Source organism: Nannobrachium achirus, assembly GCF_963921795.1.
Source record: "Nannobrachium achirus genome assembly, chromosome: 1".
Taxonomy (NCBI): Eukaryota; Metazoa; Chordata; class Actinopteri; order Myctophiformes; family Myctophidae; genus Nannobrachium; species Nannobrachium achirus.
In genome coordinates this window covers 30,421,935-30,440,481 of record NC_137810.1, presented here as the reverse complement: position 1 = coordinate 30,440,481, position 18,547 = coordinate 30,421,935, and the positions used below count along the sequence as shown (strand labels likewise).

The following is an 18,547-nucleotide window of genomic DNA, read 5'->3' as shown; positions in this document are numbered from 1 at the left end:
TTAAAATACAAATGAACAGCCTTTGAAAAACCTCTTAGGTCTTGGTCTTGGCCTTAAGCTCTAGAGGCAAATAAGGTCAAATCTGTAGCTCTTCTTATTTTGGAAAAGATAATTATCCACACACTTCCCCTCTGCTCACCATGGTCACCTTGTCCTTTGGTTTCTCCTCTCCCCCACAGACAGATCCACTATGGGTAGACAGATCTATTATGGGTAAACAGGACACCCCCACATAGAGTGCCTGATTAATTGTGGACCACGGGTGTCCCTGTCCTGATCTCGGTCCTGGCACTTGTCTATTGCTTTCCCTTTTGACTGGATCTTATGTTATGTTTACTATATACCATCTATTGTGATGTAGACATGACATCATGGACATGATTGAATATAATTGGTTTATATTGATGATGTATATTGTGAATGTTAACCTAGTGATTGGGTATGCTAACTTGTCGATGCTTATAAATGCTGACTTGGTGATTGTGAATACTAAACTGCTAGTGTTGAATTTGGCTAATTTATGGTTAGAACAGCTAGCTATTGATTGATCATGGCCACACACACACACACACACACACACACACACACACACACACACACACACACACACACACACACACACACACACACATATTATGTGTAATAATAAAGATATTATTTAATATCTTCAATTTAAAAGGGAAAAGCATTTATGATTGCCAGACCCATGAAATGGGTAGGCCTACATAAGCAAATGTCGGTCTGTCTGTCCGGGTTTTCTATATAAAGGGTATATATGATGATGACATGATGATGACATGCCTACAAAAGGCATGATGTCATAAATAATGATGACAGACAGGGGGTCTGGCACAACCAGGTTGACCTGGTCTAGTTATTTAAAGAAAAGGCTTGAAAATCGAAGTCCACAATATATCATACTCCCTAAATATCTTTGCACCGCTCAATATGACTCATAATGTGTTGCAGGGTGTACATGATGGAACATCAAAACCAAGGAATTCCAAAGGAGTGGCTGCGGCAGCCAAGGCCATCCAATCTCAGGTTCCCCCTAAGAATGAAGTGAGTGTAGCCTTCTTCAGTCGGTTTATATGCTTCCATATATATACGTGTGTGTGTGTGTGTGTGTGTGTGTGTGTGTGTGTGTGTGTGTGTGTGTGTGTGTGTGTGTGTGTGTGTGTGTGTGTGTGTGTGTGTGTGTGTAGTATATACAATATATGTGTATGTATACACATTGTGTGTGATATATGTAAATATGTAAAATAATGTGCCGTTTTATGTAATAATACAGTAAGTAATTTATTGTTTTAATATGACTCATAATGTGTTGCAGAGTGTACATGATGGAACATCAAAACAGAGGAATGTCACACAAGTGCCGTCGACAGCTAAGGCCATCCAATCTCAGGTTCCCCCTAAGAAAGAAGTGAGTGTAGCCGCCTTCAGTCGGTTTATATGCTTCCATATATATACGTGTGTGTGTGTGTGTGTGTGTGTGTGTGTGTGTGTGTGTGTGTAGTATATAAAATATAGGTGTATGTATACACATTGTGTGTGATATATGTAAATATGTAAAATAATGTGCAGTTTTATGTAATAATACAGTAAATAATTTATTGACTCATAATGTGTTGCAGAGTGTACATGATGGAACATCAAAACAGAGGAATGTCACACAAGTGCCGTCGACAGCTAAGGCCATCCAATCTCAGGTTCCCCCTAAGAAAGAAGTGAGTGTGGACTTTATCAGTTGGTGTATATGTCACAATGTTTTTGAGATTCTGTGAGATTGAGACCAGGAGCGCTCGTTTTTGGCATAGACTGTAGAAAAATATGGACGAAGCGAAGCCATTGGTTTCTATGCAGCGCAAATGGCCCTTTCTACCCCTTGGAATGGGTTTCGCCATCATAGAATTGTAAAGGCATCAGAGATGCTATTGGCTGCCAACAGTCACGTGCAACGCAGGGATACATGGGAGAATGTGGTCGGAGCCTTCCGAAATACAGCACACGAAGAAGAACACAGCCGGCTGGTATTAGTTTAGTTGGCCACCGCAACTTTATCATTTATTTTAAAATACATTGGACCACATTTCAACAAAACGAATATGATGGTGATTGAAAGGCAATTTTTAACTAGCGATAGGAACCATACAGTATTCATGAAAATGTTAATTAAGGTTAGAAAACGAAAGGGGAAAATGAATGGGATCCAATGGTGGGCAATTCTTTTTGCGATCGGCCGGTGGGGAAAACAGCGCAACTAGCGGCCAATCATAGGAAGTTTTAGTTCCGTATTGGAGTCATTTTAAATCGGCAGAACTATGCCCCTGGTTTTTGGGCGCGAGGTGGAGCAAGCGGTGCCTCCTTCTGGGGACTGCCCATAAGTCTGACATCTCATTAGTCCTACAGGGTTAGGTTTAGGCATAGTTTTACTGGGGTAAGGGTTGTCATTCACCAGGTTAACATTCACCATGTTAGCATTCACCAGCACCGGCAGGTTAGCATTCACCAGGTTAGGTTTAGGCATAGTTTTACTGAGGTTAGGGTTAGTTTTAGGCATAGTAGCATTCACCAGGTTAGCATTCACTAGGTTAGCATTCACCAGGTTAGCATTCACCAGCGTCGGCAGGTTAGCATTCACCATTGTCGGCAGGTTAGCATTCACCAGGTTAGCATTCACCAGTGTCGGCAGGTTAGCATTCACCAGGTTAGCATTAAAAAATGCTGAAAATAAAGCACACAAAGAAGAATCAGCACAAGCCTTTGATCACAAGCCCCTCCTACAGCATACCCTGCTTTAACATCAATTATAACATAAATTGGACCATATTTTCACAAAATGCATATTATGGTGATTGAAACGAGGCTTTAAACTAGCAGCAGGAAGTATTTATGACAATGTTTATTATGGTAAGAAAATCAGATATAAAAATTCGGGGGAAATGAATGGAATCCTATGGAGAACATTTTGCTTTTGGTACCAGAACAGCGCAACTAGCGGCCAATCACAGGAACTTTTAGTTCTGTGTTTGCTTCATTTAAAATCCGGACAACTGGCCCTCGGGTAAATATGTAAAATAAATAATGTGCAGACCAAAGTGGAGTAAATTTTATGTAATGCTACAGAATGTAAGTAATGCCCATTTTTTGTTTTAATATGACATAATGTGTTGCAGAGTGTACATGATTCCACACAAGTGCCTTCAACAGCCAAGCCCTTACAATCTGAGATGCACCCTAAGAAAGAAGTGAGTGTGGACTTCTTCAGTCAGTTTCTATATACTGTGTGTGTGTGTGTGTGTGTGTGTGTGTGTGTGTGTGTGTGTGTGTGTGTGTGTGTGTGTGTGTGTGTGTGTGTGTGTGTGTGTGTGTGTGTGTGTGTGTGTGTGTGTGTGTGTGTGTGTGTGTGCGTGCGTGCGTGCGTGCGTGCGTGCGTGCGTGCGTGCGTGCGTGCGTGCGTGCGTGCGTGCGTGCGTGCGTGCGTGCGTGCGTGCGTGCGTGCGTGCGTGCGTGCGTGCGTGCGTGCGTGCGTGCGTGCGTGCGTGCGTGCGTGCGTGCGTGCGTGCGTGCGTGCGTGCGTGCGTGCGTGCGTGCGTGCGTGCGTGCGTGCGTGCGTGCGTGCGTGCTGTGTGCGTGCGTGCTGTGTGCTGTGTGTTAGAGGATGACATTTTGATGAATTTTCACTCCTGTCCCGTCCCACTCCCGCAGAAAAAATCCTGTCCCATCCCAATCCTGGGCTAGAGTGGGGAAAAAAATCCCATCCTGTCCCACTCCTGTAAAATGACTCCTGGTCCCATCCCGCTCCTGGTCAAAATCACTCCCGTTCACATCCCGCTCCCGAAAAAAATATAAAAAAATAAAATCGCGCAGATGTTTTTCTATTTTGATCCATATTCTATTTGATATCATGTTTATTATTATATAATGTATAATCTTATAATGTTGGCAGTTCAAAGACCTCACTTTCCTGTGCAATTTATTTCTGCGATTTGATGAACTGGTCTGGGATGATTCCCGCTCCTGCCCACTCCTGTTGATTTTCAATCCTGTCCCGTCCCGATCCTGGCATTAATACAAATTTGACTCCTGTCCCACGGGAATCCCGCGGGACCCACGGGACCCACGGGAACGGGAATAAAATGTCATCCTCTACTGTGTGTGTGTACAAATTTGTGTGTGATATGTGTAAATATGTAAAATAGTTACAATTGACACTGGGTGGAAAAGATGGGTTACAAAAATCATGGGGTAAAAATGTAAGAGTAAAACATAATAATGAGCAGACCAAAGTGGATACTGTTTTCGTAATTCTACAGGAAGTAAGGCCCATTTCTTGTTGTCTCATAATGTGTTGCAGAGTGTACATGATGGAACATCAAAACAGAGGAATGCCACACAAGTGCCTTCGACAGCTAAGGCCATCCAATCTCAGGCTCCCCCTAAGAAAGAAGTGAGTGTGGACTTTTTCAGTCGGTTTATATGCTTCTACAGAATACTCTATACTGTGTGTATTTATTGCGACCGTAGGTCGCACTTAACTATGAAAACCATCACATTTTGTCAGTATCACATTGTTGTGACATCACATTGTGACATCACATTTTGTCCAACTTAAACAACCAACCGCAACTCAAATCACACTTGCAAATGAATTCCGTCCTGTGCGAATTAAGTCCTGCGCAACCCCGCCCTTAAGCGTCTTACGTGTGTGTGTGTGTGTGTGTGTGTGTGTGTGTGTGTATAGACGAATCCACAGAGTGCTGCCCTGTAGTTGTCATTAGTTCACTGCAGCACCGCAGTTATGATTGCTGCTCTGTCAATTATTTTGTATACAGTATATATACAGTATATACTATACATACTGTGTGTACACACACACACACACACACACACACACACACACACACACACACACACACACACACACACACACACACTGTGTAAATATATAAAGTAATGTGCAGACCAGTCAGTTTTATGTAATGCTACAGTAAGTAATGCCCATTTCCTGTTTTAATATGACTCATAATGTGTTGTAGAGTGTACATGATGGAGCATCAAAACAGATGAATGTCACACAAGTACCTTCGACAACCGAGACCTTAGAATCTCAGGTTCCCCCTAAGAAAGAAGTGAGTGTGGACTTCTTCAGAGTGTTTATATGCTTCTACAGAATACTACGTTATGTATGCTGTTTGCATGTATGTACTATCTACAGTATGTGTGTATATAGACTAGGGATGTTAATCGATGTGTCGTGGCCAAAATCGATGTGTCGGTCTTGCGCAGTTGAGATGAGGGAAAAATGCGCTACTTGTCACAAAACAAGGCTCACGGAAGCCTTTCCTCTTGACAACACTATAGAATCAAGGCATAATATCTTTGGCTATCATCTTGGCTGTCAAATCAGTGATCCTTTCTGCCGTTTATCACTAGCCTGGGTGCCAGGCTACTCGCTACGTTCCCTTGATTGGTTTTGTCAGTAGCAAAGCAATCTGGGAACCAACCCATCGCCAAAGAAATAGTTGCTCTTCCTTGCGTTAGCATGGAGTCTGTTCTTGAGAGACTAGAAGCGACAAAATCCATGGAACGTAGCGAGCAGGCTCAGGTTGGCACCCAGGCTAGTGTATCACAATGTAGAGGTTTGGTCTGCCTCGCTCTCCCTCCGCTCTCCACTCTTTGACCTCTAACGACAACTAGCATACTTTGTGTTGTGTTTTATTGTCAATCTTGACAAAATCATTGCACACGATGGTGACGTGCCATTAACAAGCAAGCTTTCGTTTCAAGCATTTTTTCAAGCATGCACAAGGCTGGAAAACATTAACGCTTATAACATTTTCCAACAAGCCATAAAAACATTTTTTGGGGAAAAAAGTAAAAAAAAAAAAACGACTCAACTTGACAAATGTTTTGAGTCAAGATTAGCATGAGTCGGTAATCGAGTCGATTTTCACACGTAATGTGTAAATATGTAAAATAATGTGCAGACCCAAGTGCAGCCAGTTTTATGTAATGCCCATTTCTTGTTTTAATATGACTCATATAATGTGTTGCAGAGTGTACATGATGGAATACAAGTGCCTTCGACAGCCAAACCCTTAGAATCTCAGATGCTCCCTAAGAAAGAAGTTAGTGTGAACTTCTTCAGTCGGTTTATATGTTTCATACAGTATATGTGTGTATGCATGTGTGTGTGTATGTATTCTATATATGTGTGTGATATGTTTAAATATCTAAAATAATGTGCAGACCAAAGTGGAGTCAGTTTTATGTAATACTACAGTAAGTAATGCCCATTTCTTGTTTTAACTCTCATAATGTGTTGCAGAGTGTACATGGAGCATCAAAACAATGGAATGTCACTCAAGTGCCTGCGACAGCCGAGCCCTTACAATCTCAGGTTCCCCCTAAGAAAGAAGTGAGTGTGGACTTCTTCAGTCGGTTTATATGCTTCTACAGAATGCGGTGATGTTTGAGCCTTGGTGCACTCGTAAACAACGAGACAGACAGAGCGGTGGAGGTTTTGGGGCACAGGGGCAGACAGACAACCACAGTTGCACTCATTGGAGACTATTGGACTTCATTCAGTAATCACAGTTCCCTCGAGAACACAGCACATTATTTTGACGGGGAGAGGAGACTTCGGTTGCATGCGCTGACTGTTATGAAGACGTACGGTAGCCCTGAAACTTGTCTGTGCTTGTATGCCCCCAAAGCCTCCGCCATGCGAGTAGCCGGAGAGTGTATCATTGAAAATAAAGTCAGCACACTGAGTGACCACCGACAGTGCACGCAACATGATCGCAGCGGCCAGGGAACTGCATGGGCAATTGGGCATATGCCTGTGCCACAGTGCCACACATCTCCAACGAGCCATCACGGTGTCTCTACATCATTTTTGGTGAATGTTCCCCCCAGAATAGGGATGCTGTGGTTTAAGTGATTAAATGCCAAGTATAAAAGTTCATTTAAATCTGTCCTAATGGAAACAGATATTTTCTCTTGAAGATTCTGGACAGTAGGCCTATTTGTCATTGTTCCAATCCAATATGATAATAAATAATAATAATAAACACATATCATTTGCATAAAGCAAGTATTTGTCTACTCCCATGTTGATATGAGTATTAAATACCTGTTCAAGGTAGATTTAGAACAGATACAAAATATGTGATTAATTTGCAATTAATCGCGATTAAATATTTTAATAGATTGACAGCCTTAATATATATACATACGTGTTTGTGTGTGTGTGTGTCCTAGATGGTCAACCGACGCTGGGTCGACGGTGGACGATGGGTCGACGGTGGGTGGGTGCCGGTGAACGCCACAACCATAACATGCAAACCTGTGAGACGCAACGTTGCTCCAATCAGCATCAAACGAGGCACCAACACTGGGCAGGGGTCTGCCACCAGAATGGCCACACCCGGGACCACGTATGGACCACCTGTGGAGGCCCCCAACGTGGTAGGTGCTCTTAGTCGGCAATTGTGTTCCTATTGGCTGGGCTTTAAAAAGCCATAACTCCAGTTTAAGCCCTGCCCCTACTGTGTTACTATTGGTTGTGCTTTAAAAAACCATAACTCCAGTTCCCAGCATGCTACAGGTAATATGTTATGGAACTAGCTTTTGTTTTACAAAGGCCTCAGTGATAGTCTGAAGACAGTCAAAGTTTCAATGAGAGAAGTAGTGCATCGTCCACTGTAGTGTCCAGGTGCAGGACAAGTAAGCGATCAACAAAAATAACTGTTCCTGAGCTTGCAATAAACTGTGGACGCATATTTAGCAGTGTGCAGACTTTACACACACACACACACACACACACACACACACACACACACACACACACACACACACACACACACACACACACACACACACACACACACACAAAGGTGTGTGGGATATGTGTAAACTGTAAATATGTAAAATAATGCCCAGACCAAAGTGGAGACAGTTTTTTTGACTCATACTCGTGTTGCAGAGTGTACATGATGGAACACAAGTGCCTTCGACAGTCACAGCCAAGCTCTTACAATCTCAGGTTCCCCCTAAGAAAGAAGTAAGTGTGGACTTCTTCATTTGGTTTATATTCTTCTACATAATGTGTGTATGTGTATGTATATATACTGTATATGTATATAGTGTATGTGTATATATATAAATATAATATATAATATAATGTATACTATATGTATATCCTATATTAAAATTGCCTAGATGGTCAACCAACAGTGGGTCGACTGTGGGTGGGTGGACCCCACAAACGTAACATCCGGACCCCCGATTCACACCAATCTAGGCACCAACACTGGGCAGGGGTCTGCCATCAGCATGGCCACACCAGGAACCCCGTGTGGACCACGTGTGGAGGCCCCAAACTTGGTAGGTGCTCGCCTCTTAGAAAGCCAATTACAGGCTGTAATTGCTTAAGCCCTGCCCTCTCTGTGTTCCTATGGGCTGGGATTTAAACAGCCGTAATTCGAATTCCCAGCATGCTACAGGTTCCAAACTTGTGTCCCTACCTCCCGAACGCAAGGTCACACAGGTATGACAGTGGACCTGGGTGCTGCTAGTGCATCACTGCTTGGTAGTGTTAAAACTTCAACTGGCCATACTTCAGGGACCATTGCTCTTATCAGCGCAACATAGGACTAGGTTTGAAGGCTGTGTAGCGGCCTGAACATCTAGTATATTATTAGAAAACGGTCACATCTTGTCTCTGTGTAAATGTCTCTGTGTCACGTCTCCGTGAAACTCTCGGTTTGACGCTCTGACATCACTGAGATGTCAGGGGAACCACACTAACAGAATCCCTTTTATGCCCTTATATGGAGATCCCTCATGTCATCAATATTAAGCCCATATCTAACAGGACTTCATATGGGAATGCCCATATGGAGGCCACATCGACCACATACCACACTAACAGAATCCATATATGGCCAAGACAGATTGCCAAGACAGCCCATATCTGTGTGGCTGGTTCTACAGACAGGGATCTCCATATATGACCATAAAGGGTTTGTATTTGTGTGTATGTGTATGATTTCAGATATCATAGACGTCATAGGACTTTCACATAACGAATAACTGAGTAAGCAACTAAGCATGTTTGGGGTCTCATAGCATATCTCCATATACATGGATCTCCATATATGGGTATCAGGGGTCTCCATACTGTATATGGGTAACTGGTCCGATATACTGGTCAGATGGCCAAGACATGGTGCAAAGGGCAAGGTCGCTTTTCACCCTTAGGCTTCTTACTGTGTGTGTGTGTGTGTGTGTGTGTGTGTGTGTGTGTGTGTGTGTGTGTGTGTGTGTGTGTGTGTGTGTGTGTGTGTGTGTGTGTGTGTGTGTGTGTGTGTGTGTGTGTGTGTGTGTGTGTGTGTGTGTGTAAACCATACCAAAGTGTTTTTTGTAATGCTACAGTATAATGCCCTTGTTTTAACATGACTCATAATGTGTTGCAGAGTGTACATGATGGAACACAGGTCTATGACAATGATGTTGAAGTAAGTGTGCTTGTCCTCAGCACTTTGTATTATTCTTAAATTATTCAAAATGTTTAATGACCTTTGAAGTCAAGTAATGAAATCGCTTTGAGGACCAAATCTGTTAACTGAAATGGCCGATCTACAAGCTCCGAACATGTTTCACCGCAAGCTTGTATATCTGCTATTCTCGTCAAATGTTATTAATAGTAAAAGTTTGTACCTTGATAACCTTTTAAAATATATTGTAGATGCAGGTGGTTGAGGAGCTGCATGATGCTCGCTCTAAGGACAGCCTGAACTTAGTGGAGCGCTATGGAGAACTCACCTCTATGGATCTAGACCCATCAGTGGAGGTTGTCACAGAAGGGCCTGGTGAGTTGTACCTTCGTCAAATGACACCTGACAATAATTTAACCACTATACCAATATACAGTTCTTTGTTGACTGGGGTTCCACTGGGGTCTACTCTATACTTGGTTCTCTCCTTTTTTCCCAAATCTCTGTTAAAAATAGCTGATCTTCAAGCTCACAACTCGTCGTGTCGAATGCATTGGGAGCTTGTAGATTGGCTATTTTCACCAAATGTGCGCCTACTATGACATGCTCAGAATAGGGATTGACAAATTACTATACCCTGCCACACATTGCATCATTAAATGTCACCAATTGTATGTTTACATAATAAGATTTATTTCCTGGTGGTTTGGTGCCACTCTTGTAGCATAGAAAATAGAACATTTTATAAAAGTTATATCAATATATGTTTGAGTTATGTTATACTTCTCTGACTGGACAGTGGAAATTAATGCTAGACATTTAATAATTTCCCCAAAGTGTCTTAGAAAATATGATGAAAACGATGAATAATTCTCTCCGCAGAAAAAACCTTTTGCCTGTAATATTTTCATTCTCTGTACATTTTTGTTTTAAGTTTAAGTGTGTTGTTACATATAGGATTTTACTTTTAATACAAACTCAGTAATACCATGCAGTTATGAATTCAGTGTGATTTTATTAATTTTTTTCACTTAAAGGACTGCCAAAGTGTAGGGTCATCATTGCTTTGGACACAAACATTCTCCTCAGTCACCTGGATTTTGTGAAGAAGATCATCTCTCATGGCCTTGGAGGTGTGTAGATCAATCTATGGATTATCTACATAGTACATACATGGATTATCTACATGTTTTCCTACCTTTAGTTTAAGTTCTCTCAGTGAGTGCTTTGAGACTCAAAAAGAATGTCATTATATGCAATAAACTATTTATTATTTTATAAAGAATTGTTTAAATAGATTATTTCAATTAACTGATTCATACCTATTTGGAATAATCCTTATTCTTTCTGGAGTTAATCTGGAGTCACTAATCTTTTGCGTGTTTATTTTGAGTTGGTATGTGCCCTCTGAACCCTGCTGTTACCATTAGTGTATGGATTGGAGACCAGTCAACAGCTTACCTGTTGTAGTGTAAGCTTATCTATTAGTGCAACATGCCTACATATAGAGTGACCATTTAGGGGAGGTTTAGCAGTACAAAAGTAGTTTGTGAGTTTGTCACATGTGAGATTTAGGTTTATTTATATTTTGTCCTCAGTGCATTTTCAGAAAATCCACAGTAACCTTTGTCTCATGTTGTGGAATGCAGAGTTATCATGTTGTGGAATGCAGAGATATCACTACAAGTCCAATCTAGTAATATTATACCCCTAAGGCTTAGCCTTAGTGTATACTGTGTCTGACAAGCGTTTATTTAAACTCAAGAAAGCATCGACACGATTTCTCTTGTAGAAACAAAGTAGGTAGTATGTACCCTGCAAGCCAAATGACGTCATGATGACGTTATGATAACGTCCTCCGGTGACTCCGGTGACGTTCAGAACTAGGCCAGATCACAGCCCATATGGGGATGATCTTGACGTCATTACCAGGACGTTATATGGACTATAGGATTATTGTTATTGTTTGTAAAGTTAGTTGAAATATGAGCATGTAAGGTACTAAGGTTACATTCTGGGACATATCTGACTAGTTATGATGTATCTGGACTCGTTCGGACCCTCTCTGATTAATCCAGTACGTCCGCTTTCATGGGCAGGATTTATGTTGGTTGAAATCAGGTGATATTATAGGCCAGATCCGACTAGTCATGATTTGACTTGATCTGGCCCCATTTGAGACGTCACTGATTGGTCCAGGTCCTGACCGTGCTTGCTGGGTATGAATTAACTCTAATATACTTCCTCCCCTATTTGTCTTGTAGCAATGGGCTTCCCTGTGATTCTGATCCCCTGGGTGGTGCTGCAGGAGCTGGACTCGCTGAAGAATACGGGGAAGCAGCGTGAATGTGTGGCTCGCCTGGCCTGTCCTGCAGTCCACTTCATTTACACGTGTCTTAAGAAGCAGGAGCCAGGTGTCTGGGGCCAGTCAATGCAACTGGCCTCTCAGAGTTGCAGTAAGTCGCAACTTCAGTCAGATTGTCTTAAAGTGAGAGCAAAGGTAACATATCTGCTCGAGACTTGCGTGGGTGTTATTGGTCGTGGCCTTCACATTCCTCCAGTAGAGGCAACCTTTTCAGTCTCCCAGAAAGAAAAATGCCTGGCCTTTGTCTAGCATGCTTGTAGAACGGTCACCATTAGTGACTTTACGGACACACATATAGTAAATTATTTACAAATAAGATGATATAAAACTAAACTCCTGTATGCATGCAGATTCATCATGTTCTAGATGAGTCACACATACAAAGAAATCATTGCAACCTCCACCAGGTGGCACTAGCGATACATTCTAGACCTCTGTTGGAAGTAACAAAAGTAGGCATTTCAAAGACAAGTCTGCATTCTCACATAAGGTCTCCTATTGTCCACAATCGTGCTGTCTGAAAGATAATTGACAGACAACACAATCAATATTTCTCTCTCTCTGCCTAGTGCAGTCATAATGTAGTTGGGCTTCTTTTGTCCAAACTTGAGTGTGATAATGAGTATACACACAACCTTCAGCTTTTATATAATTTCCGTGCCTTCATCTGTGCCATTGGACTCAGGTACACACTATCATCAACTACACATTGTAAATAACATGCCCTCACAATAACATGTACCTCCCTAATAGTAAGCTGTGTGCTTTTGTCTACTGTGTAATTTACTGTCTGAATATATGCTTTGCATACACAGTAAAATCCTCATTTACTCTCTCAGAGCTAAATTAGCCCTAAGGATTTGGTGTGTCCTGTGGCACTAAGGTGAGTCCAGTACATACATTTATGTACTTTGTTGGTAGTCCTGTTTCAGTAGACACAGGTTTTTTGTTTACAAAATAGTTGGGTGTGTGCACATACAGGGGGACAAAACCACTTTGACTGAAACACACACATCTGATTAGACTGTAATCAGCTGTGCATGATTAGAGTCAGCTACTGGGGCCTCAAGTATAAAGATGCGTTCCAGATATGTGAAGAGTACTGCATTCTGCACCCTAGTTGCACAGACACCCGTTGCACATGTGTAATGCTGGGTTGTCAATCACCGCACCAAAGCAGTTTTGAATCCTGTATGAAGAAATTGCCCTCAGAAGCCAGATCTTTTACGAAGTTGTACTACGGTGTCCCGTGCCGAAAATAGCAAAATTACTCAAATATTATTTATTTCATATAAATTATAAATTAGGCATCTCTTTCCCTGGAATTCAAGCTGAGCTCTCCTGCAAGAAGTCTGATAGTGAGGAAGCAGGAAGTGTAAGTGTCCAGGAATGTCCATTAAAAAGCAGACACATTCTTATGAATATGTCTGCATGTGTGTGTTGATATATACATTGTGCTTTTCTCTCCCCCCTCTATAAATGAGTACATTTTAGTGTTTCCTGGTAATACAGAGGGCTAAAGCAGATAAGTTTGACCATCTTCTCCGTGTTGTGTGACCTGTCTGTTTCTCTGTCCTTGACTCTGTCCTTCTCCACAGAATACCTGACTACTCAAAACAATGATGACAGAGTACTGCAGTGCTGCCTGCAGTACCAGAGTCTCTACCCAGAGAGCGCTGTCTTCCTGTGCACGTGAGTTACAGTACAGACACTCAACCCACCCCACCCGTCACCCCAGCCTCCACTACAGAACTACTTGATTGCTTTGCTCAATACCGCAGAGTGTGTGTTGTGAGCATGTGCATGTGTCCTCTGTGGATACTGTACATGTGTGTCAGTGTGCTTGAGTCCAGCTTAAGATAGTTCCAGTAGGGAGGAGAGAGAAATGCAGGCAGACATATAGCAGAGAGAAAGACAGAAGGAGAGACAGACATACAGACAGAGATCTTGCCTTACCCCTTATCTCTAAACTCTTCTGCCATTTTTTACTATTTTGAAAAACATTTTAAAATAGTTCAAATAGACAATCTACAAGCTCACAATGTCGATGTATATCGTCTAGTTGAACTATTTCAAAATGTTTTTCAAAATAGGGATAAGGAGTAAGGTGGTGCGCAAAATAGGGCCCATGGAGTCATAGAAAAACAACTAATATGTGAAGCAAGGGAATGCGTTCTTGTAAATACTTTAGGAACTCACCACCATCATATCCATCGTTTGTGTGACTTGAGTCTTGCGTTGCAGAAGCCTTGTCGTGTAGCATGAACAGCAATTTACTAGGCTGATGGATACAAAAGTCCAGTAAAAAAATGAGCTCTGCGCTCACTGCTACATCCTAACGTCTGCCAGCTTCTGCATGAAGCAAAAGTAAATTTCTCTGAATAGACTGACAGACCTGATGTCTATTTTCCTCTGTTCTCCAGTAATGACAAGAACCTGTGCAGTAAGTCTCTGTTTAGCGGGGTGAAGGCCCTCAGCAAAACAGACATAGAGGAGGAGGCGAAGACATATGGACATAGTCCACACCCCACACTGGTGGCACATGATGGGGTGAAGACATATGGACATAGTCCACACCCCACACTGGTGGCACATGATGGGGTGAAGACACATGGACATAGTCCACCTCCCACACTGTTGGCGCATGATGGGAGGAGAACGATCGTGCATACCCAGACAGCAGCACCCACCCTCGGCGAGAGAACTGGCGGCTGGCAACCATTGGAGAAAGGTCAGATGTCATGTCATGGGCTTCTGTAAAAAGCCAGGAAAATATACCTTGCCGGTTTCTTTCCCCCACCTTGTCTGATGTATGCAGTCGATAATGTACTCAATTTGTAACCATGATTTTCAGACCGTACTGAAATGAAAGGAATCCAATGGCTTCCACAAATTAAAGTACATTTTGGAAAATTGTCACAGTAATGTCAAGTATACAGAGAGTCATAGTCAATGGGTTAAGCATTCCACACTGTTGGTATTGGTCATTTAAGTTGCACATAAGATACTTCTGAAATAAAGAAAATAACTTATGACACATACAAATGAACACATTGTGTTTATTGAAATCATCACTATTGTTTCCAGTTAATCCCTTTCATAAGGTACAGGAGAATGAAAGAGGCAAGGAAGCAGAGGACAGGACAACAGAGCTCAGCAACTGTGTTTCACTAATGGAGGACTGCCTGAAGGAGGCGCTGTCTGCCATACTGGAGGCAGAGATGAAGGCTGCTTTTGGAGAGCCCTTATGGGAGGAGGTAAATCACAGAAATACATGTTTAGAACAGACATGTCTTTACATTACAATGCTTCTGTGTCTGACACGGAAGAGAGATTTATCAATCCATGTGGGTGTAATTTTTGTGGAAAAGAAACAAAGCTCATGTTAACCACAACATGTTCTTAATAAATAAAAATCCATGTGTTACAAAAGCTTTGAAATTTGGCAAACTCAATTCCACATTTTAGGACTTCAAACGGTAGCAGGCTGTAGCTCTCCCACTTTGCATTTTGGTGTTCATTGCATTTGTAAGTATACTGTAATTTGCCATTGTGTATATGTTACAGTACATACTCAAAGCAGTTAGAATTGGTATATATATAGTGGGTCGCACTCTATTGCGTTAATTCATCGTGGCTTAATCTCTACCCTATCCACATTATGTATGAGGTCAAAGGGACTCTGATCCAAGAAAAGATCTGTGCATGTGTGGATGAGTGTGAGTAAATGATTCAGTCAAATAACTAATTGAATGGTTATGTATGTCCTCTAAGGGAGGTCTAGGTTGCTAGGTATAGAGTAAGGACAAACTCACTTGCAAAGTTGGAATGTAGCCTATCACTTTTTAATTCCACATTTTCATTGTTCATTGTCCATTGAGTTCACCTGGTCACTGTGTTGTTCCTTCTGTCACCAGATAGTTTGTTTGAAACCACCCTGGAGCCTTATGGCTGCCCTGGCGTGTTTGAACAAACACTGGATTGCTGTTTTTGGGAGCATTGGCATCCAAAGGAATCAGCAGCAAACTGTGAAGAATCTCATTGCCTTCTTCTCGCCAGGTATATATAGTATATTGATGTGTGGTATGTGCATAATGTTGGACTGGGGCTGGGAAATATGGACAAAATTTGATATTATGATATGTTTGCTGATCTACAAGCTCACAACACATCGCGATGCAAAACTTCACCAAACACCAAAATCCCAGATTATATCTAGTCGTCCTAGCATGACGTTGCAGTGGTTTTCAGACCTATAGATGCGTTTTCAAGATATTTATTTTTCTTTGGACACAAACCAGAAACTCCTTGTGCATATATTAAATTCACTCTCATCTCGTAGAGGTTCCTGATTATGTTATCCTACAGTGTTTTGTTTAATCTATCTGCTTATTTTGGGGACTTGGTATTACTTTCATGAAAATAATATTTGAAACTAAATTCTCTAGACTGATTTAGAGACCTATTTTAGTCTTCCCCAGACCATTTTCCTGCTCTGAATCCACTATTTTAAAATACCATCCTGCTTGGCATCGTAAGCTATAGAAAACACATGATACTGTATCAACGAGCTCCCTGGCACAAGTTGTGTTATTTTCCTTCCATTGTAATGTTACAGTAATAGAGCCACTTGCAGATGCTTTGTGAAAGAAATTAATATGTCATCTTGACAAACAATGGCTAATGATTTTTCAGCATTTCAAAAAACGGGAAGACCAATGCTTTTCATTAATGACAGTACTGATTTCCAAATATGTGCTCCACGGAAAGAGTCACTGAATCACATCCATTTGCCACCCAAGCAGAACTATAAATATGTTTCAAGTGATGAGTCATCCTCTGCTATACTGCCTAGTTCTTCCCGGGGGTTGGTGAATTGGGGAGGGGGGGGGGGGCTGCCAGTCTGTTTGCATGGGGCGGGGGGAGGGAGGGCTACCTGTCTGTCTCTCTGTCTGACTGTCCTGCCCCCTGTGCTAGTGCACCACAAAACTATATATTCAGGAATACGGTCATGCTAAAATGGGTCGTTCAAAAGTGTGTCAGTAAGAAGTGGGTCAGAAAGATGCTGAGTAGCCCCCTCACGGCTTGCAGCCACCCCTTGATCTCCCATTATACATCCAGTGTGTGTGCGCGCGCGCGCGTGTGTGTGTGTGTGTGTGTGCGTGCGTGTGTGTGCGTGCGTGTGTGTGTGTGTGTGCGCACGCACAACCTCTCCTCCGCCACATCCATCTGTGTGGGGGTGATTGCTCAGCCCGACACTGTTTCCCTAACCTGCTTTAAGGGATGTTAATAGATAAAGATGATGGAATTGCATGGTCCCAGTCTGTTCCGTTCTGTAGCATGACTCTGGACTTTCTTTGTTTGTTTTAACCCCCGCTCGCATACTGGCTCTGAGCCAACTCTGTGGGTGTAGAGCAAGAAGGGGAAGAGGAGGAGGCGGGACTGGGAGGGGCAGAGGAGAATAACCCATGCACACGGCTAGAAACAAGTTCAGTAGTGGAAAAGTACTGCATATTTCTACTGATCGCTGCCTGTGCATGGCTTTTTTGAGTGGCTCTCTGTTTTTGTGTGTGTGTGCATGAGGCGAGCGTGCGTGTGTTGTGTACTTCGCACGTGCATGCTAATATGCTAATGTTTGTGTGAAGGCATTGCAGTGAGAGCGTGACAGAGTCAGCAGATTTTAGAGGGAGTCAACCCAACCCACACATGACATGCATGCATATATTCTATTCAATTTTCACATACACGCACGCACGCGCGCACACACACACACACACACACACACACACACACACACACACACACACACACACACACACACACGGTCAAGCTGAGTTGGCTTGTTTTTGCAAAGGATATCGCAATGATTTCCTGTCCGCCTTTTCTGCCACTTCACCTTTATCCTCATAACAGTTTTCTCTATTATAGTAATCATCTGCCTAATGCTGCCAGAGCTATGCAAGCTCACGTACAGTAATTCCTACTGGTAAACATAGCAGGCTGTTAACATTCATCTTTACTTGCCCTGGTATTCCTCATGTCCGTCATGTAGTTTTGCATGTACCGTATGTGTGTCTGTGCGTTTCCGTGTTAATCCCTTCTGCTGTCTGTTTTATCTTCTCATATCACTTAAGGTAAAACAGTAGATCTCAGCACAATGCTGGTGGCTCTCCGTGAAGCCAAGTCGTTGCTGGAGGACTTTCAGTGTAGGTCCACTTATGGCAACCGGGTTCCTTCCACTCTCTCCTCATTGGATGGCATTATACAGAGACTACAACCTCAGAGAAAACAGAAACCTGAGGTACAACCATTACTCTGTGTGTGTGTGTGTGTGTGTGTGTGTGTGTGTGTGTGTGTGTGTGTGTGTGTGTGTGTGTGTGTGTGTGTGTGTGTGTGTGTGTGTGTGTGTGTGTGTGTGTGTGTGTGTGTGTGTGTGTCAGGGGTTGACGTGGAAATCCTGCTTAATTTATGGACTCCATGTCTAAGAGTCTATAGCGGAGTTGAACTCTCAAAAGATCAGAAACGATGTTAAAAGATAATAGAATACATTTATTTGCAGCGCTGTAACAGTCACACAACATAAACATACGTCCTTCACCAACGACACACAAGACAAGACTGACTTGCCCTACCCTGACTCTCAGTTCAACACATTCTTCTCTACAGAGCTAGTTAA

The 18,547-nt window shown here is 42.4% G+C and overlaps 1 protein-coding gene across 1 annotated transcript in view; it reads left to right on the top strand.

Annotated features, from left to right (window-relative positions):
* swt1 (SWT1 RNA endoribonuclease homolog) overlaps nucleotides 1-18,547 on the top strand; it is a 45,365-nt gene that overhangs the window by 4,520 nt on the left and 22,298 nt on the right. Inside the window, exons 8-27 of the mRNA XM_080728133.1 lie at nucleotides 970-1,062; nucleotides 1,334-1,426; nucleotides 1,638-1,730; nucleotides 3,180-3,251; nucleotides 4,361-4,453; nucleotides 5,043-5,135; nucleotides 6,063-6,134; nucleotides 6,335-6,424; nucleotides 7,270-7,476; nucleotides 7,994-8,071; nucleotides 8,230-8,394; nucleotides 9,486-9,527; nucleotides 9,758-9,881; nucleotides 10,544-10,639; nucleotides 11,771-11,962; nucleotides 13,470-13,563; nucleotides 14,295-14,602; nucleotides 14,959-15,128; nucleotides 15,789-15,930; nucleotides 18,006-18,172. Of these exons, the coding sequence (XP_080584259.1) occupies nucleotides 970-1,062; nucleotides 1,334-1,426; nucleotides 1,638-1,730; nucleotides 3,180-3,251; nucleotides 4,361-4,453; nucleotides 5,043-5,135; nucleotides 6,063-6,134; nucleotides 6,335-6,424; nucleotides 7,270-7,476; nucleotides 7,994-8,071; nucleotides 8,230-8,394; nucleotides 9,486-9,527; nucleotides 9,758-9,881; nucleotides 10,544-10,639; nucleotides 11,771-11,962; nucleotides 13,470-13,563; nucleotides 14,295-14,602; nucleotides 14,959-15,128; nucleotides 15,789-15,930; nucleotides 18,006-18,172 (2,484 nt within the window). The remainder of the gene's footprint in view (nucleotides 1-969; nucleotides 1,063-1,333; nucleotides 1,427-1,637; nucleotides 1,731-3,179; nucleotides 3,252-4,360; nucleotides 4,454-5,042; nucleotides 5,136-6,062; nucleotides 6,135-6,334; nucleotides 6,425-7,269; nucleotides 7,477-7,993; nucleotides 8,072-8,229; nucleotides 8,395-9,485; nucleotides 9,528-9,757; nucleotides 9,882-10,543; nucleotides 10,640-11,770; nucleotides 11,963-13,469; nucleotides 13,564-14,294; nucleotides 14,603-14,958; nucleotides 15,129-15,788; nucleotides 15,931-18,005; nucleotides 18,173-18,547) is intronic.